The following is a 26,253-nucleotide window of genomic DNA, read 5'->3' as shown; positions in this document are numbered from 1 at the left end:
CAAATGCATTCCACTGGAGATTACAAGGCAAAAGGGAAAATACATACATGCAAAACATCTTGGAGATTCACCAATTACTTCCAGTGGATCTCTGGAAAGGTGTGACAGGAAAGATTCTTCAGAAGGCTGGGATAATTTGCAACAGCCAATGCCCTAAAGCCATATATTGCTGGAGGTAATGAAGACAATGTAATATCCTTCTTGCAGACAAAAGAAAAGTGTTCCACATCCATTAAGAGCCTCAGAACAAGTGGAAGTTCACATGCAAATTGAGACTGTCTCTCCACTGTGAAAGAACCAAGAGGTCTTACCATGTTGAATTTGCTGAAAAGAGACAGGAAAACATGATCCTGTTGGTAAGAGTCCTTGGGGAAGACCTTCCAGTCATGACTCAAGGAAGCCTGACAGTGGTCTAAGAATGAAGCATGGTTCAGAGTTAACTCCAAGGTGAGAACATATGTGCAAAGCCAAATGCAAATGTGAGCTTTTTAAGTAGCAAAAGACTAAGTAAATCACTGCTCTGCCCCACCACCCATTTCATTCTCAGCTGAGAACAGTTCTATTGTTCAATTGTCCACACTGAAAACTAAGGATTAAATACACCCCCGAGGACTTTTTTCAGTCAAATTTACTGCATTAACTCCCAAAAATATGAGTAGTTTCTTGGGAATAGGTAAGTCTCCCAACTAACTAAATTCCTCTTATGCAAATTGTACAAAATGAAGCAATATGTTCCTTAGATGTGATCCCCCTTGCTCCCCCAGTAAGAGCTCAGTTTCTTCTCACAATTTTATCTGGACTCCTAACTTGTACTGTAAATCACTATGGATGACTAAGCTGTTAATTCCAAGAAAACTCGTGTTTCCTCTTTGTGGTGAAGACTTCCTATTCTTCGTAGTAAATATTTCCTGTCAATAAATTCCTTTCACTGAGCAAAGATCTTCCAAAGCTCTGCCTATCCTAAGGTCAATGAGGTCCTTCACCACACTGCAGGCTAGGCCCAAAGTTCGTTCTTTGTAAAAATTTTTAGCATAGTATGAAGAATTCTCTGGTAACCCAATCCCTCCCATTGATAACCCTATAGATAGGCTTAAGAGCATGCTGGGAGTGTGTATGGCCTTGGATGAAGAGTGCTGTGTTGATATTTAAGTATTTGGAATATGCTCTTAATCAAAAACAAGGGAAAAATGCCTAAAATAAAATCGGACGTTTCAGACTTCAAGAAAATTTAACTTGTGTGTCACAAGATTTCAAATACAGACTTCAGTAAAAAATTTAAAATACTGAACCTGTCATTTTGCCAGTCTTTTTTTTTTTTTTAAATGCACGTAATAAAGATCAGAACACAAACCTATTGGTGTTCCTCAAAACCAAGCACAAGTATTTCTTATACATACCTCCTGAGAACACTAACCAGATACACTGTCACTTTAAAGCCTATATGAATTTACCAAGTCACTGATACGATGATTGTAATGTAGGGGGTTAAAAAGGCGCAAACCAAGATGAGAACCTTGCTTTGCCAGAAGTTTCACAAAAGGCAAAGCCTCAAAGACCTTCTGATCCATCAAGCTTTATCTTTGTAACCACCAAGGAGATGGGCATCAAATACAAACAAAGAAATATGGGGGCGAGACAGGGTCGATGGGACACAACAACACAAACAGACATAAATACAATAAAGGAATCCATTGAGGTAGAGACTAATCCTGAGTAATCACAGTCCAGAAGATACTTCATCTGCAGGAGTTGAGAGCAAATGAATACTGAACTGGGGAATAACATTTGAATTTCAGCATTACAGCAGTCAAAATGGCTTTTAGTATAAAATTAGATACTCCACATAAATTGATTTTAAGTGTTAGTCTCCTCTCCTCCAACTATAAATGAAAAAATGTACTTATATATTCTTTGCTTCTAATTTTGCCATATACTGCACTATCTTCCACAAGTTTAGTATGTATTCTTAGCTTCTACCACTAGCTTTATTCATGAAGCCTTGAAAAGTCTTTTGAAGAAAATTACTGCTTGTCCAAAAACATGCCATGGAAAAACTAGGCAGGTCAACAATAAATAATGACTCCATACTTTTTAAGGAAAGGGCTACATTGATGTATGTATGTTTCCTAGTCATTGTTGCATTTTTATATGCATTTATGATTACTGTGTGCATTTTTATGAGCTTAATAAAACTTATATAGACTAGAAAATTCATTTAGAGTGAAAAAACAAATTCCTGTGGACTGAAAACTTACCTCCAGTGAGCAATAAAGTAATATCACAATGTTGCTTGTTTTTCAACCCATTTTCTACTGTAAAAATTTCTTTACAGATAAAGTCAAATAGTAATACTGAGCTATTTATAAGCTGCTGCCAGAGTTTATATTTTATTTTAGCATTGTTTATAAAATGCTTTAAAATACTTCAGGTCAAAAGTTCCGCTATTACTTTAACTTTTACTAGTTTTTACTTTTGTAGGAATAAAGTTAGAAATCAAACGAAAAAATACATTTAACATATTGTCTTCGTTTAGCCTGCACCCCAGGCTAAACAATAACAGTTTTTCTCTCACCCCATGTCCCTTTCCCAAATGAGGAAGGAAATTGGGAAAAAGAGGGAGACTCGTGGGTTAAAATTAAACAGATTTAATAAAATAAAGAAACCAATATAAATGCTAACACAAAACACACAAAAGTATACTTAGCTACAGGTTGCAGCAGGTTGTCCAGGAATAGCAATTGTCAGCAATGAGGAAGAAACAAAGGCCAGAAGAGAAGAGAGCAAAACCAGCCCCCCCTCTCCCCAGCAAGCCCTCCCTTTTATAGTGAACTTAATGTCAATGCTATAGAATACACCTGTGGGCCAGCCTGGGTCAGCTGCCCTGGATTTAACTGCTAATGGCCCTGATCACCATGGCTGGCCACAAACTGACACAAAATCCCAATGAAACCAGGATACAGATATTATGTTGCTTTCCCTCTTTTAGCTTTTCACCTTCCATTCTTGCCGAAAGATTCCTGAATCTGCGAATTCAACGACTGTGGGGCATTACGCATCTGCAAGCCTCTTCACTCATCTTTTGGTTCCTTTTGCACCTCTCTTAATTTTGCATGTCTGTCTCTCCTTTTCTGCAGAACTGAATTACATAGTACTCCATTTACAGCATAATCACTACTAATTCAACAAAATTAGCTCTACCTGGTACACCCAAGGCTTATCACTGCCCTTTTCGACTGTAACCAACTACCTTGTTAACATGAAGAAACTCCTCAGAGTATTATATAACTTTAAATGTTTCCTGTAATGTTATTTGTCAAGCATGCTAAAGATTCTATTTCCATAATTAATTAATAAAGGATATTTGAATACCAATGGACTAGATTGTTCTTTTTTTTTTTTTTTTAACCAATGTAAATCTAGAACAATCCACTGCAACCGGTTTATTTCAAGTTCCACGTGCTCAAACAAGTCTTATCTCATACAAGCTCATTTAGGAGATTGTTTTGATAAACTGGGCCTCAGCCAAAAAAAAAAAAAGGAAAATAAATTAAACAAACACAATACTCTGAGGCAAAGATCACACATGTGTAAGGGAGAATTCTGCACAGTAACACTTCAGAAATAATTTCCTTTTCAATAAAGGTGTCAGGCTTGATGCAGAGCCCCATTAAGCTTTCTCTCACTGCTTTGGGTCACAGTAAAGACAGCTGAAGAACTAAGTTAAGGATTCCCTCTCTAGGCCTCAGTGTGCAGAGCCCTGGTTACAACCAAAGATAAGAGGTTGTATCTGGATTACATTTGTGCTTTGGCAACCCAAGTTAGCTGAAGAGTCCACTAAACAGAAACTGTCTATAGGCGTGACCTGTGTCTCACTGACAGTTTCCCAAAAAATGTAACATCCACACCAGCACCAGACTTAATCTACTGCAATAACCACAAAGTGGCCTTTGATACCTGAAGAAAGGTCCTTCCATGAGCCCAAACATAATAGCAAGTGAAAAATCTAAATGTAAACTACTTCATGAAACCTGTCCCTTAGCACTGTTTGTTGAAATGTTAGCAACAGAGGGCCTTCCAGCAGCACCACGAGTACAGAAGTGTAAAGAAAATTACCTGAAAAGGAGACTAGGACAAGCAAAGAACTAACTAAAATCCTACCATTCTACTGCCTTGTCCCTGCCTTTTTCTTCATGCAGACAGAAAAAAATGCCAGTATAAAGACAAAAATTTATTTTAGCAGCAGGTAGAGATGTTGTATGTTACATTAAACCAACAAAAAGCATGGTTTTCAAATAGAGAAAGTGACTATCCAATTCTATAATCACGTAACCAATAACCAACCTTTTGATGCTCCTTATCTCAGCCTGACAACAAACACAGCAAGTAAGATAACAGTTAACCATGGAGCAAGAGAAAGAGGCCATCAGTCATGCATAGAATTAGCCAATTCCTTAAAACATCTAAGAGGAGTGATCAAAACTCACTGCCAGATTATACAGTCCTTGAGGGAACTGAGCACCACACAGGCAGAAGTGCTTTTAAACGTATTAGTGAGCTGGGTTCGACTGTCTGACACTAGCAAGATCCGATAAACATCTATCACCAGTGAAAGTCACTAAGGATCAGGGTGGATCAATCAGTTCGCAAAACAAATACATTTCAAATTCCAAATATCCCATATAATTTCCATTTTTTAAATAAAATACTGTCTTATGAAAGGCAGTATTTTGCCTGTTCCCCCTCCATCAACTAATCTTTTTGTATCTCCCCAGGTGTTTCAGTCTAAAATCTCCCAAGGATCTCTTTCCTTCTGCATGAACGTTTCTTTCTTCCTTTCCTCCCTGCATGTAAGCCTCTATCTCCTGCACCTAAACAATAAAGAGGCAAATACAACATACATAATAAACTGTTGTCAGAATACTCAAGATTTCAGGCCCTTTTCCTCTATAAAACAAAGGTAAGATCCAAACATATGCATGAATATATTCTCATTTATTTTGTTATTACTCATTATTCAATTATTCTACAAAACAATATCCATTACCCTTATTTTAAGGATTTTTCTGTTAGACTAAATAACACATAGTTTTGTCATACAAATACCCAAGCATACTCAGGTGACCTTTGTTTCCCCCAGCCACAAAATCTTAAGACTCTTCCTGCTGTCAGAATCAAAATCTTCACCTCTTTGCCTCTGACTGGTTAACTGAGATGGAAATCAATCCCAGGAGATGCAGCATATTTCCTCCAAGATGCATACACCCTCTATTATTTAAATCAGGGTGAGCTAAGACGACTTTGGTATGCTAACAAAATGAAAAAAATCACAGCTCTCACTTAGCACTTAATAAATATTAGTGGAGCAGGAGAAGAAACAGACTTATTTCCAGCAGTGTAATCACTTAGTTACAATGCCAGAAAGTATTTTTCTATCTTTCGTTTCAATGTAAATGTTTTTCAATTCCTTGAAGAAGTAGCACACCCAACAAATAAAACACTAAATGATTTTTTTCGGAATGAGAAACAAAACCATAGCTCATGCAACAGTTCTTAAGGGAGTTCAAAACGAAGCAGTCCCCTACAAAAATTAGGTACTTATTCTTTTACAAAAACAGCTATGCTTTAAGCACACTGTTCTGATGCAACACCCTAGACTGGTTTAACTGTCTACAGACATATTTTTATAAATAAAAGGTCAATCATATAAGCATAAACTAATTAACTTGACAATACATGAAAAACAGAACTCCCTTCTGGAAAGTTACAGAGAACAACCACTCAGAAATGTAATAAATACTGTATCATAAATACTTACCAAAAAATCATTACATAGGGGGGACAACCCCCCAATAAACCCACAGATAATCAAAGAAAATGAAAGATCAGTGCAACAAAACATACCTTCAGAATTTAATCTATCTCAGGATCAGCCCTTCACAGAACTTTTGCCTCCACAGAAAGTATGGCAATTCATTTTATATCTGGCATTAATACTCACCACCTGCTTCAGCAACATAGAAAAGTACATAGCAATACAGGTTTCTGGAATGTGTATTTTTTGCACTGAGCAGCAGTTAATCTATATTCTAGTTCATTCCCAACACTCATTAACTACTGGTACAGAATTATAGATGTATGTGGTGCCTGAGCACTTACAGTCAAATCCAGGATGACAATAATAGGACAGTCAACAATAACACCTTCAGGGTTAGCTATAGCTGAATAAAGTTTAACATGCAGAATGTTAATGCACATTACCTAGAAGTACACATAAACTCTTCAGCAACAAAAGAAATGCTTTCTTCTCCACCACTGAAAAGAAACAAGACCAGGAAATACAAGCATACTCTTACTCAATAATACAAATTCAATTCATCATATTACCAGAAATAAAGCAGCTCACATCAGCCATACAAACTTTGATATTAATTTTCACACATCCACCATTAACAGTACCCACTTCATTTTCTGCAGGACACAGTACTGTCTTGCAAATTGCATGCGACAAATTCAAAAAAAGTAAACCTGTTTATCCTCTAAAACTGACTACAGAATTCGGCGTGTCCAAGTCCTCTTAAAAAGTAATCTCTTCTTGAGACAACAAACAAAATTTCATGATGACGGGTTGTCCTTTAGTTCACAGGGCTAAGAGCAAAAAAAATATCTCATATCCTTAACCCTGAAATCAGTGCAGCAACTTTGTATTTCCCTGCAAACTACTGAACCGTTTAATGATATTAGTAGCAACCAAAGGAGTATTAAAACATACTAATGCATAGAACAAGATTCTATTTTCACTTCACTTGTGAAAATCCCAAATACTATCACTAACTTTGGTTAAGATTTGCACTAAAAGGTGTCACTGACTTTCCAGAAACACACTGCTTTCCTCCCCAGATATTTAACTGAACCAAATCAGTACTGCAAAATAAACACACAAAGCCACTCAACCATGTATACCAGCATACATGGTCAGTAAACTGGGACAACACAGTATCAAAGAAGGGAGTATTTGCTAACTTATTAATAATGATACAAATTGGTTAGTACTATAATGAAAATCCGAATTAAAACATAGATAGAATGAATATATAACAAAAACGGGAAACAGTATAAAACTGCGTATCTTTTCGTACCGTACGACAAGAAGGATTAATCTGAAACTTTAGGCATTCTTAATGTCAATCCTGAAAAGCTTTCTCCTCAAATGGGAAAAAATGCTTTATCGTAGAAGTAATTTTTCTGATATCCATGCAAAAGTGTATAAGAGGTCCTCCCGCCCTCCAGAAACAAAACAAATCAACAAAAAAGCGTCATCCAACTTTTCCAAGATTCAGCTTGTGACAATAACTGAATTCCAGCACTCTGAAAGCCTTCCCAGAGCAAGTATAAGGTTCATCTCCCAATTTAAGAGAGGATGAAATTTACTTAAGAAAGCAGGTCAGAGGCTAAAGCACCTTACATGATACACAACCACCAACTCCTCCTACTTCACACAAATACATCAGATGTGTTTAAATAATTATTTTCAAATACTGTTTTTTCATAAAGAAAAAAGTCCCATTTCAGAAGTTTTCATGAGTTAAGTCTCTCTTTCAGTATTCTTGGAATCTTTCTCCAACCCAGCTCTCTCCCTTCAACCTTTCTAACAGGATAGCACCAATTCAAGGCTAAATGGTGTGCAATCCTCACAGCATATTTGCACATAGAAAAAAAAAAAATCTTATTTTCAGAAAAATTTTTGGTTTTACACTTTACAATTAATTGGATGATTCATTTTTCTCCCAGGCCTTCCAACAGTTGAAATGCTGACAACAGCTGTTTCCTGGAATTAAAATAAAGGCAAGTAACTCAGAAAAACACTCGTAGAGAAGACTACCTTAATGATTACCAGAAAGCAAGGTACAGCTTTTCATATAGCCTCATTCAAAACAGGAAAAAATCACAGAACACAGATGCATAAACTTTTATCTACCATAAACAAAAAATGCATTCATTTTACAGAGCCACACAGAATACAATACACCATAATGTTTTCAAAGTAATTATAAAGACCCTTAGTCTATTCTTGACCTGCTTCCACCGAACAGGACTTGAAAAAATAATATCCAGAGAAGGACTATTTTAACACTCTATCACCATGCAGCTTTAAGCATAAAGATAACACATAATAATTAAGTACAAATAGTGACCAAAATACTAAACTGGACTGTATAACCCACGCTTCCACTGGTGAGCAAGTGCTCACACAAGTGCTCCCAAAAGCTCATTACTGCTTAAATTCAGGCCTGCATCTCAAAAAAAGCCAATGTTCTGACTCAAAGAACAGAAAATTTGGCAACCTAGGAAAATGGGTACTTCTTTATAATATACGTTTCTGTCCTTGCCTCACGGATTGATATTTTAGATTTTATGCTGCAGAAAACTAGCTCTTAAAACAACAAGGCCGTTGAGCTTACTGCTTGCAAAAGGAAAACAACACCTCTTAATAGGGGCAACTTGACAAGGAAGAAAAAACACAGATATTACTATTTTTTAGCGGCCTGAATTGCTCTGCACGCTCTGGGCCATGCACTGCCCGCCACGCAGTTTTCACCTCAGCACCTGGCAGCTCGGCCCTCAGAAAAGCCTCGGCCAGGAATGGCGGAATTCTCCTTCCAGAAGACAAAAACGCATGTTTAGCAATCTACATTAAAAGCTCAACAGAGAAACATGCAACCAAGCCCACCTGCTCCTGCTGGGCAGGACCCACTGTCACTCACCGTGCCACAGCTGCCAGGTGGCCCAGAACCTTCCAGAAGGGGTGGGGCGGGGCAGGGCGCTGCAGGGGGCGGAGCCACAAGATGGCGGCCGCAGGCACAAGATGGCGGCCGCGAGGGCCCCGGGTGGGGCACGCTTGCCGCCTGGTTCTGTACCAGGGTGATCTGGTGACCGCGGCCTGAACGCGCCCTAGGCCAGCAGCGCTGAAACGGGACTGAGTCTAACGAATGGGCGCCCAGGCCTCGGCAGCCAGCCCTCCCCCGGCCCAGGCCGTGGCGGTGGGGAGGCGCCGGGTGGGCGGCTGAGGGCAGAGGTGGCCGCTCCCCCGCCAGGAGGCGAGGGGTGGCGGTGCGGAGCGCGACAGTCACGGCCCAGCTGGGCCCTGGCGACACCGACAGCCGGGGCAGAAGGGCCCGTGACTGAAAACCTTAAAAGAGGCTTTTCATTGAAAGAGTAGCTTCGTGAAAGGGCACTTTAAACACCGTGATCTCCTACGGACAGTGGTTTTGTTTTCTTCCCCCTTAATATTAACTAACTATACAGGTCAGGCACGAGGTCTGGGTGTATGCTAAATCTATTCAAAAAACTTCCCATACTGAAGTGAAACGAAATTTTAAATTAAAATTTAAAGCTGTTTCATATTTTTATGAAAAGCCAATTGTATTTGCAGTGGCTATAAAGCAATCCGTAATTCACTCGTAATGAAGTACAGAGATGTATGTATACGAGAGAACTAAGTGGTCTATAAAGCAAAATAAATGTTACACTGCTGCAGTGGTGAAAGTCTGATCTGTGCCACAGGCACATAGCATAGTCTTATGCATAACATGTCATTACTGCATTACAGTATATTCTTATACATTCGCTATAGGCTACATTTCAAATATCTTGTAAAAATATAATTAATCCTCTTGTTCATTTTTACCCTTCCTTTATCCCTTAAATGAATATCTAAGTAATTTTTCTCAGCTTTATTAGTTTTTCTTTTCTTTCTGAATGGTGTCATGAGCTGCATTCCTGCAGCTACTGTGAAAGCCATCTACAGACAGCAAATTCCAATTGCAGTGGAGCTGGAGGTAGTCTCCTCGCTACTGTAGTTCACACGGAATAAATGTTGTACTAACATAAAATGTTTCTGTGTCAGTGGAAGTCTTTATTGCATGTTAATTGAGTTTGAAGCTTCATAAAATATTTTATAAGTAATTCTTGCCTCATTTTTGCAATGTGATCTCTGGTCAAGGATAGGTAAAATTGATCACAAAGGAAAACACTAAAACCGTTTACAAGCCTTGCAACCGAAACTTACACATACAATCATCCAGATTTCCAAACTACAGATTGCAATGCAGTCTGAGGCATCGTGTGGGCTCACCCTTAAGCATGTGGATAGAATTCAAAGTGTAGGATTGTGATCCTACCAAATTCACTGACAAAACTCCTACAGAGACTCTATCTTGTTTACAGTGCACTGACCTTGAAAAAAAGGCAAGCGAACTCACTGTTCATCACTGTAAAGCGATGCACAGGTGGGAAACAATCCTAACAGACAGAAGACATCCATCCAACGACAACAGAGTAAGAGATGGGGGGGTTACTAATATGTTTCAAAGGAAACAAATCTCTGTGCAAGCCCTAATAAAGGGCTGACAGGGTACGTGTTACTTAAGCTAAAACTCGGAATGGTGATCTGAACTTCCCATTGCAAAAGTACATGGGATATATATATACTGTCCGCCTGTCCCTTTACCGGACTGGCTGGGTAAAAGACAGCTGATAGCGTTGCGACTGAGGACTGTTCATTAAGAGAGAGCATGCCTAGATACTTTAATTCTGTCCTAGTGAGTCTAGCCAGGAGGCTCCTGGTGTCTAGCAGGACCAGACTGTTTTTCAGAAAAAGAAAGTTCTAGAAATTTGTCATGAACTCAATATTTTGAATACTAGGCCAGCAGTTATTAAAAAGCAGTTTAATATAATGATGTTAAAACGTGAGCAATGTGATCTCCTTGCAAGTAACTATGTTACATTACTGCATATTGCTTGAGTTTGTTGTTCAGTTTCTTTTGAAGAGCTTCTGCAGAGGATGAATTACACCAAAGGGAAATACCTAACAGTATGTGCCTTTTGTCTCAGACAGGTTGTCAAAAACAAAACCACACAACTTCCCTGTTAAACAAAGATCACCTGCCTTCCTTGTGATCAGAAATTCTAGTCTATGGCTTCCCAGGGTATGTTTTCTTGACAATTTCGTTGCTTTTTTTTAAAAGGAGAGTTCAGCCACTATTCTTTTAATTGTATTTATGCTGTTAAGTCTGTATTATGAAAGGATTTGTCCTACTTTTTGTTTTCTTGCCTCAAACACATGATATTAGCCTCTCTAGGTATTGTGCACAAACTCCATTTCAGAACAAGAACATTCCTCAGTTATTTCAATGTATTCAAGGATTCACATTATTAATGTGAATTAATAATTTTACAGTCTTGTAAAAAGCATCACCCTGACAGTGGGGGAAAAAAATACGAGTTCTAAAACCATTTGGCAGTGGTAAAGTACCCAGAAAGATTCCTAGAGAAGCGATTAAATTGAGCAAACTTGTTGCCTGATCCTCTAGAAAATACTCTTAAATTAGAAGGCTTTGGGTTGGAAGGGATCATCTAGTTCCAGCCCCCCTGCCACAGGCAGGGACACCTTCCACTAGACCAGGTTGCTCAGAGCCCTATCCAGCCTGGCCCTGAACACTGCCAGGGAGGGGGCAGCCACAGCTTCTCTGGGTAACCTGGGCCAGTGTCTCACCACCCTCACAGCAAAGAATTTCCTCCTTATATCTAATCTAAATCTCCCCTCTTTCAGTTTAAAACTGTTCCCCCTCGTCCTATCCCTACAGACCCTGGGGGGAAAAAAAAAATGTCTCTCCATCTTTTTTATAAGCCCCCTTTAAGTACAGAAAGGCCACAATAAGGTTTCCCCAGAGCCTTCTCTTCTCCAGGCTGAACCACCCCAACTCTCTCAGCCTCTCTCCATAGGAGAGGTGCTCCAGCCCTCTGATCATCTTCGTGGCCCTCCTCTGGACTCGCTCCCACAGCTCCATGTTCTTCTTATGTTGGGGGCCCTAGAGCTGGATGCAGCACTGCAGGTGGGGTCTCACGAGAGCAGAGTAAAGGGGCAGAATCACCTCCCTCGACCTGCTGGCCACGTTGCTTTTGATGCAGCCCAGGATACGGTGGGCTTTCTGGGCTGCAAGTGCACATTGCTGGCTCATATCTAATTTTTCATCTACCAGTATATGCCCAAGTCCTTCCCCTCAGGGCTGCTCTCAATCAATTCATCCTCCAGTCTGTACTGGTGATTGCCCCACCCCAGGTGCAGGACCTTGCACTTGGCCTTGTTGAACTGCATGAGGTTTACATGGGCCCACTCCTCAAGCCTGTCAAGGTCCCTCTGATGGGATCCCCTCCCTCAAGCATATCAACTATACCAGCTTAGTGTCATCCACAGTGCTGAGGGTGAACTCAATCCCACTGTCAATGTCATTAATAAAGATATTGAACAGTACCAGTCCTAATATGGACCCCTGAAGGACACCACTTGTTACTGATCTCCATTTGGACATGAAGCTGTTGACTGCAACTCTTTGGATGCAGCCATCCAGCCAATTCTTTATCTATCAAACAGTCCATCCATCAAATTCTTCTCTCTCCAATTTAGCAACAAGGATGTTGTATCGGACCATGTCAAAGGCCTTACAGAAGTCAAGACAGATGACATCTGTTGCTCTTCCCTTATTCACCAACACAGTCACTCCATTGTAGAAAGCTACCAGATTAGTCAGGCACAATTTGCCCTTTGTGAAGCCATCTCGGCTGTCTCTAGTCACCTCCCTGTCATCCATATGCCTCTTGAGTTCTTTTAGCCTGTGGAATAACAACTTACAACAAAACCTCATGTTTTAGGCTAGAAATCTGGTTTCCAAAAGAGGAGAAATTAATGCAAACCTATTCTCTATGCATACATGCATATATACATATACACACACACATATATGTTATACATATAGATATGTTTCTCTGTTCTCAAGAACTTGAGATCCCATTGGCCAATTTGACCCAATAGGGGTCAGACCACTTGACGGAAAGATAACAGCCTCTAATAGATGCACTTCTGACAATTTGCATAGGGGGTCACATAGAACAAAGAATATTCAGCACCTCCACCAACAGAAATAAACCTCCTCCTTCATGAGATATCACAGCATCCGTGTTCCAAGGGGAAGAAAAAAAAAACAAACAAACCAACAAACCCTAACAAGTACACACACTCACAGAGATATTTGGTATTTAAGAAGCACAAGCTTTAGTAAACTGAAGTTAACATTTTGATAACATGTGCCTTTTTTAGCACCTTCAGAATTATTCTGTTATAGATGACTGGCTCATTACCAACCAGTACTGTCAAAACTATGAGACTTTTGGAGACATAGGACGGAATCACAATTTGCACAATTTCTAATACTCTGAGGAACTTCTAAATCTGGGTTCTGCAGTCATACAAGAAAAAAGTTACCGCCACTGCATTTGTGTCAGCTGTCTTTATGCTATCAGCAAATATGTTAACTGGGTGTATTATGATGAGGAGTCCATATTGAACCAAGACATTTTCCCTTTTGGAGCTCACATAACTTACAGTATACCCTTGCCTCACCATACTAGGTGACTGACATTTCTAGCTGTTGAAATATGCCCCTCAGATAGAAAAGTCTCATAAATCTTTTGGTTGTTTATCTTTTGTTCCCTTGCTTCACACTTAGCAATAAAGGCTGATTAAGAGGATTAATGAAAATGTCACCATTTATCACCTGAAGCTCAATCAGTAATACGAAAGTTGGGCCTTATTTGATTAATTACATAAAGGTGCAAAAATTCTCACATTATGAATTCAGGGCTTGCTGCAGGGTGCTGGAACTGTGAGGCCCAAAATAGCAAGGTTCAAAGTCTTAAAGTTTACATACGCTTAGAAGTACACGCTTGACTTTAAGCTAACTTAATTGAATTAATTTTTTTAATTCACTATTTTGACCACATTAGCTCTCCATTAAGCATCCATCTACCAGCTCCAATACATCAAGAACAAGATGTCTGTCTTTAAATGCCTCCTTCCATCTGCCTGCCACCTCTCAATTACTGTTGCCAGGCTGCTTCTGTTAGAATTTAAAGCATTTTTGCATTTAAAGCGTTTTTGCATTTAAAGCATTTGTGCATTTTTCCTGTGCAGCTCTTCATTTTAGAAATAATTCCACACACCCTCCACAAATGCCATTACCATCTTTAGGCTTTCCTTTTGCATTCTATCTGCAAACAACCAACCAAACACCTGACAACAGAGGGTTTGTAGGCTGTAACCAGTACGGCTGTCTATGCTGTTTATTGACAGATGTCACATCATCTTGACAAGCAGGTCAGTTTGCTGAAGGACTCTTGGAGCCTTCAGCACAGAAATGAATTCTAGCTGAAATGGGAAAACAGGGGTTTAAACCTAACTCTTGGGCTTACTGGCATTAAATTTGTGTTTCAGACATTAAAAGTTTGATTTTTAAAAAAGTTGGAGAAAAAAATTATCTGTAAGTAAAAAGAAAAAGTGTATTTTTTTTATTTTGTAGTTAGATTGGTATTGCTTGCTATAAACCTAGCTAATCATGGATTTGCTAAAATTAGCAAAGTCAGCAGCTAGATTGCTAAAATGGATCCAGTAAGATCTTTGGATTTAACTGAACTGCAGCAATGAAGAACGTGCAAGAAAGGAACCTCCGCTGCCCCGGTCTCATGGATGTGCCGTTAACTAAACCCTGCCTGAACAGACAGGCTGTACACTGGTCTCTCTTGGAAGTGAAAAAGGCAGATACAAACAGGGGAGTGCTAAGTGGGAATTCTGAATCACACAAACTGAGGATGCATAGCAATTAGCAAACTGAAGGTGGATTTCCTCTCAAAAACAAAGCATTGTGTTAACTAGCTAAATAAGAGTAAAAAAAAATGTGTGTGATAAGAGAGGAGAGTTAATTTGTCAAGGATAGACTGATTCTAGCAATTAGTATGGTAATATAATGAAATTCCACTTCCCATTCATAAATATTGATCGTGCTTAGAAGTGCTCATCTTATTTACAAGAAATGTCCTCCTAGTCTGCTGACAGGTACATTCTATTCCCAAAATGCTGACCAATATTCTGCACGCATATCTCTATACGCTAACTGCTTCATGTTTCGTCCTTATCTAAGTTGGATGATATACTCTTCAACTTAGGGTCTTTAATTGCTGTTTTGACACAGATGTAATAATATGATAATACAACTGAAAGTATATTACGTGTTAAAGAATAGTAACAACAAAAATGCCAGCAAAAAAACGACAAGCCCTACACTTGTATCTTATGTCTGGGGGTGCAATTCCTTAGCATTGAACTATGGAAAACTAAAAGCTTCTACATAACAGGATTCATCCTTCTTGTCTTCTGATTATGCTCCTAAGATGAATGAGAAAAGATTCTGCTCTCTTCTGATATCCTGAAAGTTAATAAAGATGTTGCAGTAATCCATCAGTTTGACCTCTACACATGCAGTCATTGTGGAGTTTTGCCACTGACAGAAGTAGTTTTGGTTTTCAATCACTCAGTAAAATCAATACTAAAGAACTAGTGATGAAGAACTAAATTGTTATTTTTATTTAGTGTTTACCAGTCTGGAATGAAAACCCATAGTAACGGGTGAAGTGCTGAGAATACTCAATTCCCTATTGTTTTTGAAGGTGGTAGAAAGAAATCAAAATCTTCCAGTTGACAGTACGTTGTATATGCAGTACTTTAATATTTAAAGCAAAATTCATTAATGGATTACTAAATTCCATTTTCGATTAAGTTGCTATCTGCCAGGAAACTCTGTAAGTGTTACTTTGGATGGCAAATGTGGGGTTTTTTGTTGGTTTTCAGAATTCAAGTAGTTTTCTTTCCATGATCCTTAACACTAAGTAAAAGAAAAGTAATGTGAAGGAATGTAATCCTTATGTACTGGATGTTCAGAGGTTAAAATAATACCCGTCACAGACTGCTTGAAGGTTGGTTGCTGTAGACTAGACTCAGGAAAGCACAAAGTGAGATAATTTTTTTAGGGTTTTTTTTTGCCTGCATCTTTCAGAGCTATGGTGCATTGCTCTCCCATAACCCAATTTTCTGGGTCAGTATATTTAAAATTTGACATAGAAAGATGCAGCAAATTACACACAAAATCAGACAACATAGCAAATAAGAGCTATCATCTTATATATATATGTCAATAAAACAGATTGAAGTAGTGAGAATTTTCCCATTGTATTTGAAGAGAAATATTTACTGTTTGTATAGAAAATGAAAAGCAACTTATCAAGATTAAGTTGCAGATTCCATGCTGAAACTGACTTTTGACAGAGCTGTTTTCCACAAGGCAGATGTAGAAAGCTTTAGTTCAAGAGCCAGTGGCCCTGTTTTGCTTGAGAGAAAGGAAGAGTTTTCTTGTAGCATGCTTATTAAGTTATTGTCAATGTAGATTAGTTTTGATTACTAAATACTTACTATTATTTCCACTGTGCTGGGTTTTGCTAACATTTTGATTAATATGTTTAACCCTGAAAACATTTCATTTGTACCATATGTAAAGTCTTCCATATTGTTTGCTGAAATAGCATTGTAATTGTAATAGCATTGAATGAAAAATAACTTTTATATCTATACATATCTCAAACCTCAATTTCTTTATAGAAATTGCACCAATTAATTGTTTTATAAATAGAAGGAGTTAATTCAGATAAACCTTTAGATGGACATTCTTAACTGAGTTTAATGGTGACTGATTTTGAGTTAGCCAAATTCACTTATCTGTTTTATTCCAGGCTCTGTCATTGATCCACGTGACATTCGTTCTCCCTTTCTGTCTCCTTCTACAGTTTATCTGCCTCGTCTGGTTTCCCAAATCTAGGGACCCAGATATTTCTTGGAGTCTCCAGAGTGCTATTGAAACCAGCGAAATAAATGCTACCTTTGAAGAACTTCATTTTTGTGAAGGATGAGCCAAATGTGAGTTTGGCTCACATTAGTTCAAATACATTTTCTGGGTCCAGCTCTTAGGTAGATAGGAAAGGCTCTAAACCAACAAACTAAAAAATTATTTATACTTAAATTTAAAATAAAGGTGCCAATCTCAGACTGCCATCATTCCACACAAAATAGTTTGATCATGTTAGACTGGCAAAAAGCTATGACCTCTCCAGTGAAGGTGGTTTAAATGAATTTCCCTTGTCCTTATTGTGCTCTGCTATCCAAAGACAGAGGCAACCTCCCCAAGAAAGGGGCCAGGAGCCCTGTATTAAGCAAGGAGTGCCTGGACCCAAACTATAAGCTGTGAAGCAAAGTTCTCCCAACACATCCAGGACATCAGTCTCATCTTTTTAAAAGCTAGTTTTAGAAGTAGCTGAAGTAACAAGAGCCAGCAAGTTATTTTATTCAAGATCTTGAGAATTTTTTTCATGAAGTAAATGATGACTTTAAGATTGTCAGTATCTGTATAGTTTGTTCTTATGTATATTGTATCTTGTTCAACTAGAAAGTGACAAAATTTATTTCTCTCTATATATTTTTATAACTCAAGATTTTTTCTGCTTTACATCTTTTAACTTCATTTTAAAAGAATGATTTCTTAAGGAGAATTCACCTTCAATAGAGTTACTGCATTTCCTGCACTGGAAATCTTTATATTAACTGGCAAACTTGTTTTTTAACAACAGTCTGTATGTCCTGCATGCCTTTGCTGTTCTACATCAATACATTACAACACTGATGCACTTAAAAATATGTGCTGTCTGTTACTGTCCATTGTTCATAACAGATTCGACCTTAGAAATCCTAATTCCTAGAAGCCAGCATTGTCATATTGGAACATGGTCAAAACTGAAAAAAAACAAGGGCAAGAATTAGTCAATCGGCTAAACCCTCAAGTTTATGTATCAGGGTAGTAGATCTGAAGTCACTGTTATTAGACCAAACTACAGAGAATATGATATATTCGTGTACTGAGAGAAGAGATGAAGAACACAAAGTTCACTTCATCATCGCCTCCACTTCTCCTATTAAATCTCTCAGCCTCTGCTTGGCACAGCTGACCTTTAAACACTGCAGTGGGAGATTTGCATCTGTGCCAAGAGAAAAGATAATCAGAGGATTCTTCCCTGCTCCCATCAAATTCCTTTTTTAATCTCAAGTTCAACCAGCCTATCACTCCTCCTCTCGGAAAGCATTACATCTCTTTGACAGATCAGCTCAGGAGAACAGCCTGTCAGCTTTCCCAAACAAGAAATTCCTAGTTACAGAGGACCTGCTTTTTCCCTGGTGTAGATGTGACATTTCAGTCTTCCTTTTTATTTATCTTTTGTTCACTTTTACATACTTGTTCTCTCAGTATCAGAATTCGTTTTGGTCTTTGGTAGAAGTGAACCACAGGCCACAACACTATATTCACTAAAAACAGGCATGTCTTAACAAGGGACTATAAAGTACAACCAAGTCCCCTAAGGGTTTTCGTTGTTATTTTGTCATAATTTTCATAATTTTAAATAGTGTTTACATTCAGATCAGATCTAATTTTGAAATTTCCTAGAAGACAAGACTGTTTGAAAATGTTTCCATAGAATCAAATATTTCAATTAGATTTGCAACTTAATTGTAACATTTTAAATGAAAAGACATATCAAAGCAAAATCTAAATGTGTGAAATCTCAAAGCAGTTAATCTTCATTTTTTTAAAATATCTTTATCAAAATTGCTGCATTATAATAAGGAATTCCAATTAATAACAAACATCTAACAGAAATGTATCTTTGGGGAATTTATTGTAGCCAAGGTTTACAAAGACATAGAGTACAGACAGAATCTGAACCCAAGTCTGGTTGCTTTTTTCATTCTACAATATATCCTAGTTTTTCAAGATCACAAAATCAATATTCAGTCTTAGGAATATTTGATGCAGTATATGAGCAATATAAGGCACTGTAGCCTAGAATAACCTCCATCTGAAGAATGTTTAATGTGACCTTTGGTGCCCATGAAAACACTTCAGCTGCTGAGTGTCCATTTCATATGTGGGAAGTGTTCAACATAATAGCCAAAGTGGGCATTTTAATGTTTTTTCCTTTTTACTGTGTAACTAGAAGTATTTTACTTCCTCCATATATTTGAAGATTCACATTTACAACTAAGAGATTCTATTTTGTGCAATTATTGTGCAGCTATAATAGTGCAAAGACATTAACCAAGGTATCTCGAATACTTTGCCACTGTGTGAGCTTTTCAAATACTAGCACTGTCCACAAAGCACCAGCTAATATTCCTGGTAAGTGTGGCTAACATCCCAAGTGTATGCATTTTTTAACAGAAGCTAGAACCTCTAGGGTAGGAGCACAGAGTAGTTAATAAATTCAGGAGAGAGAAAACATAAGAAAACAAGAAAAATAATATTACTTGTAGTTGTTACTACCTTTGGAAACATCATCACCCCAGATCTGGTGTGGTGTCCAGTCTTCCCGTTTCACTGATGTTTTGTACTTCCCTGAATTTATATACATACTTTTGAACTGTATTATATTGTTATGTCTTAAATCAGTTTTTAAAGGAAAGATTGTAACTTCCAAATGCTAATTGAGAAGAGAGATATTTGTAAGAGAGATTAATCCTCAAGCTGATTTACAAAGGTCACTGGCCTATGAAGATACTGTTTGTTTCTTAAATTACAATATGAGCAGCGCATCTGCAGCTGGCAATTTAGCTTAGCTCAATTAACATTTCATATCCAAAGAGGAGAAAAAAGTATGTTCTTTCTCAAGACCTATTGTTTCTATTTGAGAAGGTTTCATTTTCAGATTAAAACACAAACCACAGAAAATCTCTCTTGCTAGTTCAAGGAGTACTTCTACTTTCCATATCAAATTCATTGTTGGAGAAACCTTTGTGAGAAGATGAACCTTTGTTTTTATAATGTTCAACTCAATCTATTGTATTTATATACAAAACAATATCATAACCTACTATTCAAACATCCGTGATCTTTCAAAAACAGATGCAAAAAATGCACTGAAGAATAGGATACACCTGATTAAAAACTGCTATACAGAGCATAAGGAAATGCAACATAATGTATGTCTCAAAACAGTCCAACACTCATCTCTCAAGGTACAATTCATCTCACCTCACTTCAGCTATCTAGAGATTAGACATCCAGACTAAATGAGTCATTTAGTCAAAGGAGAGACAGGCACTTAATATAAGCAAGATAAATCTTCTTTGGGAAATCTTTATCTTGGGTTAAGAGTAAACGGGGTAAATAAGGTTTTAAATTGAAAAAAAAAAAATGACCACCACAATCAAATCTCAGAATATCTACCTGACTTCTTCAACTTCGAAAAAAGAACAAGTGAAACGACAAGTGAAGTGATACTGGTGGGTACGGGGGGCGGGAAGCGGGGACAGTATTGTTAGTACATGTTTTAATTTGAGCGGCCAAATAAATGCTTAAACGGGAAGTAACATAAATATCAATTTTTTGTTTTACTTAAAAATCAAGCTACATCCTAATCCTGTAACACCAAAATCATTGCATTATCTATCACCATTGGACTTGCTGGCTGCAATGCTAAAATCGATTTTTATGTGACTGGAGATCTGACTACACAAATACACAGGTCTTTGTGGACCAGATTCAGAAATTTATTTTGCAAATTTCTGCAATCAAAGGAAATATCATGGAAGGAAAATTAAACACTGATGGTTTTATCAATATGGCAACATCAGCATCATTTACAACTGAGAGAATCATAGAACAACAAAGTGTATATCAACATTTACAAAGGACGTATTAAAACAGGTAATAAAACTATACTGATTTAAATTATGGCTCGCTGATGATTTTGCAAAAGCAATATTATCCCTTTACTACAGTATGCTGTCCTGTCTCCATTTTTTAATTGATATTATCAAATTCATCATTGGTGCAACACTAACATCATCACCCTAGCGCAACAGTGTTGTTCTGAAGCCTCCTAGGTGTGTGGAACATGTTCAGCTGAAACAGCTTGTTTAACAGGATTGAGCTGGGACACTCTTTTTTAAAGAGGAGACTTACTGAAGTAGAACTCGTGACTGGATTAAGGAAAAGCTACATTTTTAAAAAATACTGTTTCCTCAGTTTGGAGAGAATTAAACCTCAGCAGACAGTACATACAGCTGATTTCACAGCATGTATCTTCAAGTGCAAAAAGCTACCTTTATACGACGAAAAGGAAATGGTCATAAAGCTTTCTTACGCCATAAATATCTTTTAGAAGAGCAACATTAAAATGAAGCAGAAACAGACAAACCTGTTTCCATACACGGAGGCAATGGAAGAATGCCCTCCCTGAGGTTGTCAAGAGTGAGCTAGAGTACTAATTGTGCTGTGTATGCAGTACTAAGATCCAGGCGTGCAGATCCTACTGCTCCTCCAAGAATAGGATGAGGAGGAAATTTAGGGTGGCTGAGTAACCAGTAATTCTCAGCTGATACAGACAGATTAGCACCATTTTTTTTTCAACCTCAGGAACAAATCATCAGGAAACTGGGAGAAAGCCGTGAGCCAGAAATTTCCTTGTGGTCACAGTATCTGCATTAACTTTTTATTAATTTTTTTTTACATATCTTTTACCAAGTTATTTGAAGTAGTGAATAAAAGAACTAACTATGAAGATTTGCAAAAGGACCTCACACGATACTACATGACTAGATGATAACACAGAAGAAATTCAGTCTAGAGAGATGTGAAGCGAGTCATTTGGAGAAAAAAAAATCCATTATTACATATATATGATGGACCTCAGCAGACTAGTACTAATCAGGAGTAAGATTTTGGCATTATCGTATGAACTTTCTGCGAAAGTTGCGGTTTAGTGTTCAGCAGTCATCTGAGAAGAAGCACTGTTAGGAATTAAATAGATGTGGAACCAGAGAACGTCATGAATATCTTGACTAGCATGCACAGTTCTGACCTACCACCTCCTGAGCTGGAAGGTGCTGGAAAAGGTACAGGGAAGGCAGCAAGATGATCCTTTTATGGCTTCCAAACAAGTAAAATTTAAAAAGAACAGAAATACTCAAACTTGGAAACCAGACAATTGAAGGAGGATATAGCAGGGGAGACAGACAATGTTTATACATAAGAAGATTCACTAAGAAAAAGTAAATTCTTTGATAAATGGATAATAGAAGTAGCAAGGATTCAAAGCTACCTTGTGTCCCTTCTATCTGTCCTGTCCTTCTTGCAGGATGAGGCTCCCTGATTTTGGTAGCGCTTTTAGCTATATCTGATTTCTATGGGATATCCATTACCCAAGGCACCATGTTCAGTTGGAAACCAAGCTCCATACATATTTGCCACTTCTAAGTTTCTGCAGTATGTGTGTATTTCTGAAGTATGTACACTTGTGAAAACTAGGATTAGTGAGATCTAAGTTTATCTATCTGTTACACTCCTCAAGAAATGAAAGCAACAGTGCAGTGCTCTACTACTGTCAATTTAAAAATATATATATTTTTTCAGCTTAGCAGGTTTTAGGCCACTGAAAACCAAAACATGCTTCCAATTTACAGCTCTAGTGCATTTAAATGCTATTCCGTTTATATCACTTGAATTGGTATTACACTTTCCACAAAACAGATGCCATAATTCTTCTTTTTCTTTGCTGATGCTGTTGGAAAAGACTGAACTTTCCTTAAAAATCAGATAAATCTGTTTATATGTACAAAGCCCCTTTGTGGCCACTTGCTTAGCTGTTAATATTTTTTCACTTTTGTTTTGTTTTATGTCTGATAGGCTAGCAGTTGATGGATGCAGTACAACTACTATCTAAGTAATTTGCTGGAGAGTTTAGCAGAACAGTTTATCAAAGAGCCACTGAATATCATCAGCCAAGTGCTCACTTAGAGATACTGCTAAGTGCATTAAACCAATATAAGCAACTTTTTAATAAAATACTGAAGTTCTAGCAGATATCCAGAAGATAACTTCAATTTTATTTTATATTAATTTTCAATAGCAGCATACGATATAAGTACCAGTAAAGCAACAATTTGGAACAACTAATTCAACAGTAGGAGGTGGCATGGTGTACAGTCTCTCTGAAAGCCAGTTACTTAAAACATTTTTAAAGGTATGTTTTCTTCACTGTAGGCAACATATTAAGTCACAGCATGAATATCACAGAATCACAGAATCAACCAGGTTGGAAGAGACCTCTGGGATCATCGAATCCAACCATTGCCTTGACACCACCATGGCAACTAGACCATGGCACTAAGTGCCATGTCCAGACTTTTCACCTCCAGAGATGGTGACTCCACCACCTCCCTGGGCAGCCCTTTCCAATGTCTAATGACCCTTTCTGAGAAGAAATACTTCCTAATGTCCAACCTGAACCTCCCCTGGCGAAGCTTGAGGCTATGTCCTCTTGTCCTATTGCTAGTTGCCTGGGAGAAGAGGCCAACTCCCACTTCACTACAACCTCCCTTCAGGTTGTTGTAGACTGCACTAAGGTCACCTCTGAGCCTCCTCTTCTCTAGGCTAAACAACCCCAGCTCCCTCAGCCGTTCCTCATAGGTCAAACCCTCCAGACCCTTCACCAGCTTGGTCGCCCTCCTCTGGACTCGCTCCGCAACACCTCAACATCTTTCTTGAAGTGAGGGGCCCAGAACTGGACACAAATATGTAATAATATTATTATATTGTGTGTCCACAATATAAATATGTACACACACACTGTATATTTACACGTACAGTAAGATAAGTCTACCATGTAATAGAACCCCTTTTATACAACAGCCATGAGGTTCTTGCTTTTATCACCTCACGATTTGTTTATGATTTACTAATTTGCTTGTAAAATAAATGTCTTATGTCCTCAGACTAGTTTGGATAAATGAATCTCCACTAGTATTTACATTCATGAACTATACACATACTTTCCCTCTTTGACTGCTCTGCTTAATATTTAAGTAATAAGTTTGGGTAAAACCAGAGGGTTCTGAAGTTAATCATTCAGTGAGGTGAATGAAGGAAATCGCTGAGTTTTTGAGGCATCTCAGTCTAGTCTGGTTATCACTTTGCAGAAGGGACACTGCAAAATGGACTAGTAATGTCTATTCTGAAAAAGGACATTTGACTTTTTCCCCTCCCTCTCCTTTCTAGGTAGTAACTATGCTGGAATTGCAAAACTTTGCTATAGTTTTTCCTACATCACATCTGGGCAGTCTTATGTTCACAGGCAGCTGCTACATGTCCTTGTAGATTTTTTAGGTGGTGTATATGCGCAGCCATCAGCCCCTTTAATCACAAACCTACTCTGATGGCCAGCTATTCCTTGCATTTGGTAAACAAATTCAAACCCATGAAAGGAAATGAATATTAGATTTTTAGGTTCACATCTTCTAAGCTGAATAATGATTTGGGTATTTCAGCTGACTTGAATTCAATTCCAAATTCAGTAAAGTTATCTGATCTTCAGAGATCTCCTGTCCTTTCTAAAAATCAAGCCACTTCAGGCTGGTTTAGCTTCAGTATTAAAAATCTAAAAAAACTTTTAAAACTTTGGGGTTGTGTTTTAGCTTTCATTTGATTTTGCAGCATGGTCAAAATGAGACTCTTGTAAATCGGAGAATAATAACTAGTCTTATTCTCTAACTACACGACCATGAAGAGAAACGTAAATGCAATACCCTACTTTTACTTTAGCTGTTTATCTATTTGTCTTTCATTATCTGTAGATCACCCAAGATTAATGAATTCATTGAGCCAAATAGTTTTCCCAAGTAAATTTTCAGCCACAGAGTGAATTCATTGATTTTTCCCATTTTTGCATTACTGCACACAAAAGCAATAAAAGCTTAAAAAAAAATAAACTACATTAGCAACACATTTCTTAAAGGCACTTGAGATAATATTTCACGACTTCAATATTCCAGCAGTGTTTCAAGCTCCAGTTTGAATGAGTTTAAGTCAGTGAATATTTAGTCATATTTGCAGGACTGATTGTCCAACAAACTAAAATTTCACCCCAAGTCTATTTGCAAATTTCTAAGTGATGAAGTATCATTTTTAAGTAATAAAGAAGTATATCCTTTAGAAATGAATACCGAGTACACAGTGCACGCAGGTGAATTTATTCAGCATATGCGCCAACGAGCTTTCAGCCTGCTAGAGGGTTCATGGCTCTAAACTGTGTGTCAGAGCACCATTTCCTCTTCAGCATATCATTACACAGGCTATAAACTTCCAAAGTGAGAAAGCTGGCAAACAACTAACACTAATACAGTGTCTCAGGTAGTTTGGGTAGTAGTATTCTGAACACCTTGAGCTAATACTCCTTAGAATCACACATTTGATCACGTTCCCACTGAATATCTTTGTGGAAAGGCTTACCCTAATTTCTCAGATTAGAATTCCCCACGACCTAATTTCTATGCAATAAAATACTATACAAATGCCGATACCACAAAACCCACTATCTTACTGCAAAGCATTATATAAGAAATGGAGCATGTTTACTATTACCCTAGGCCATTTATGTATTCTTCCCTGAAATGCCAGGCTGAATTGTTTTATGATATCTGCCAGCAAAGGAAATGTGCAATGGCAAGTCACTTATGCCATATATTCAAAAAAAGTGCAACTCAGTCAAACATACCTCCACAAGCCTGCTGGTGTGTTCTCGAAATATAGCAGCATATTCCTTTATTTCTTTCTCTCTTCCATTTTTAGCAGCTTCAATAAGAACTAGAAGTGGAACAGTGGTGTCTAAGAAGGAGTCTGAGATGTGATCTATAATGGCTTTGCGGAGCTGCAAAAGAAAGCATTACATTAGTATCTGCTAATTGGACTATTTATTAACATCTACTGTAATTATTGTCCATTAGTATTGAATAACATAAATATGTACACACTGTATTCCTCCATTATTTGCAGGATTATGTGTCTGAAACCTACTGCAGCTGCAGTTTATCTATTACACAGACAACTCATTTAATTTTAGGAACAATCTTAATATACCACTACCTAAATATGCATGTTTATATGTGTGAGTGTACATGTGTGTGAATACAGATACATAAAACACTTAAAACATGTACTAGTTCTGTTGAAATCAAGGGAGACAAACAAATATGCATGTTCTTTAATGAACAGACTACTTAAACGAATCCACACATTAAAAATTACTTAGACCAAGCCTAATATCTCCTGGGTATTCTCTCTTGAAGTTCAGATGGCAAGGGAGAAGGCTATTTCATTTTACAAAGAAAATATTAATTTAATTATGTTTGTACTCACAAAATAGTCTACATCACATGTTTTCATAATTGCAAAATTACCCAAATATTTTCTACCTTGTTGGAAAACGCAACAA

The 26,253-nt window shown here is 37.7% G+C and overlaps 1 protein-coding gene across 4 annotated transcripts in view; it reads right to left on the bottom strand.

The window, feature by feature from the left end:
- The window catches only part of CTNNA3 (catenin alpha 3), a 515,833-nt gene that overhangs the window by 191,445 nt on the left and 298,135 nt on the right, over positions 1 to 26,253 (bottom strand). For all 4 annotated transcript variants that reach the window (XM_068416489.1, XM_068416488.1, XM_068416490.1 and 1 more), the window contains one exon: positions 25,537 to 25,689. In XM_068416489.1, coding sequence (XP_068272590.1) covers positions 25,537 to 25,689 — 153 coding nt within the window. The remainder of the gene's footprint in view (positions 1 to 25,536; positions 25,690 to 26,253) is intronic.

Source organism: Nyctibius grandis, chromosome 20, assembly GCF_013368605.1.
Source record: "Nyctibius grandis isolate bNycGra1 chromosome 20, bNycGra1.pri, whole genome shotgun sequence".
Classification (NCBI taxonomy): Eukaryota; Metazoa; Chordata; class Aves; order Nyctibiiformes; family Nyctibiidae; genus Nyctibius; species Nyctibius grandis.
Note: the sequence above shows the minus strand (reverse complement) of the source record. Positions and strands in the feature narration are given on the sequence as shown.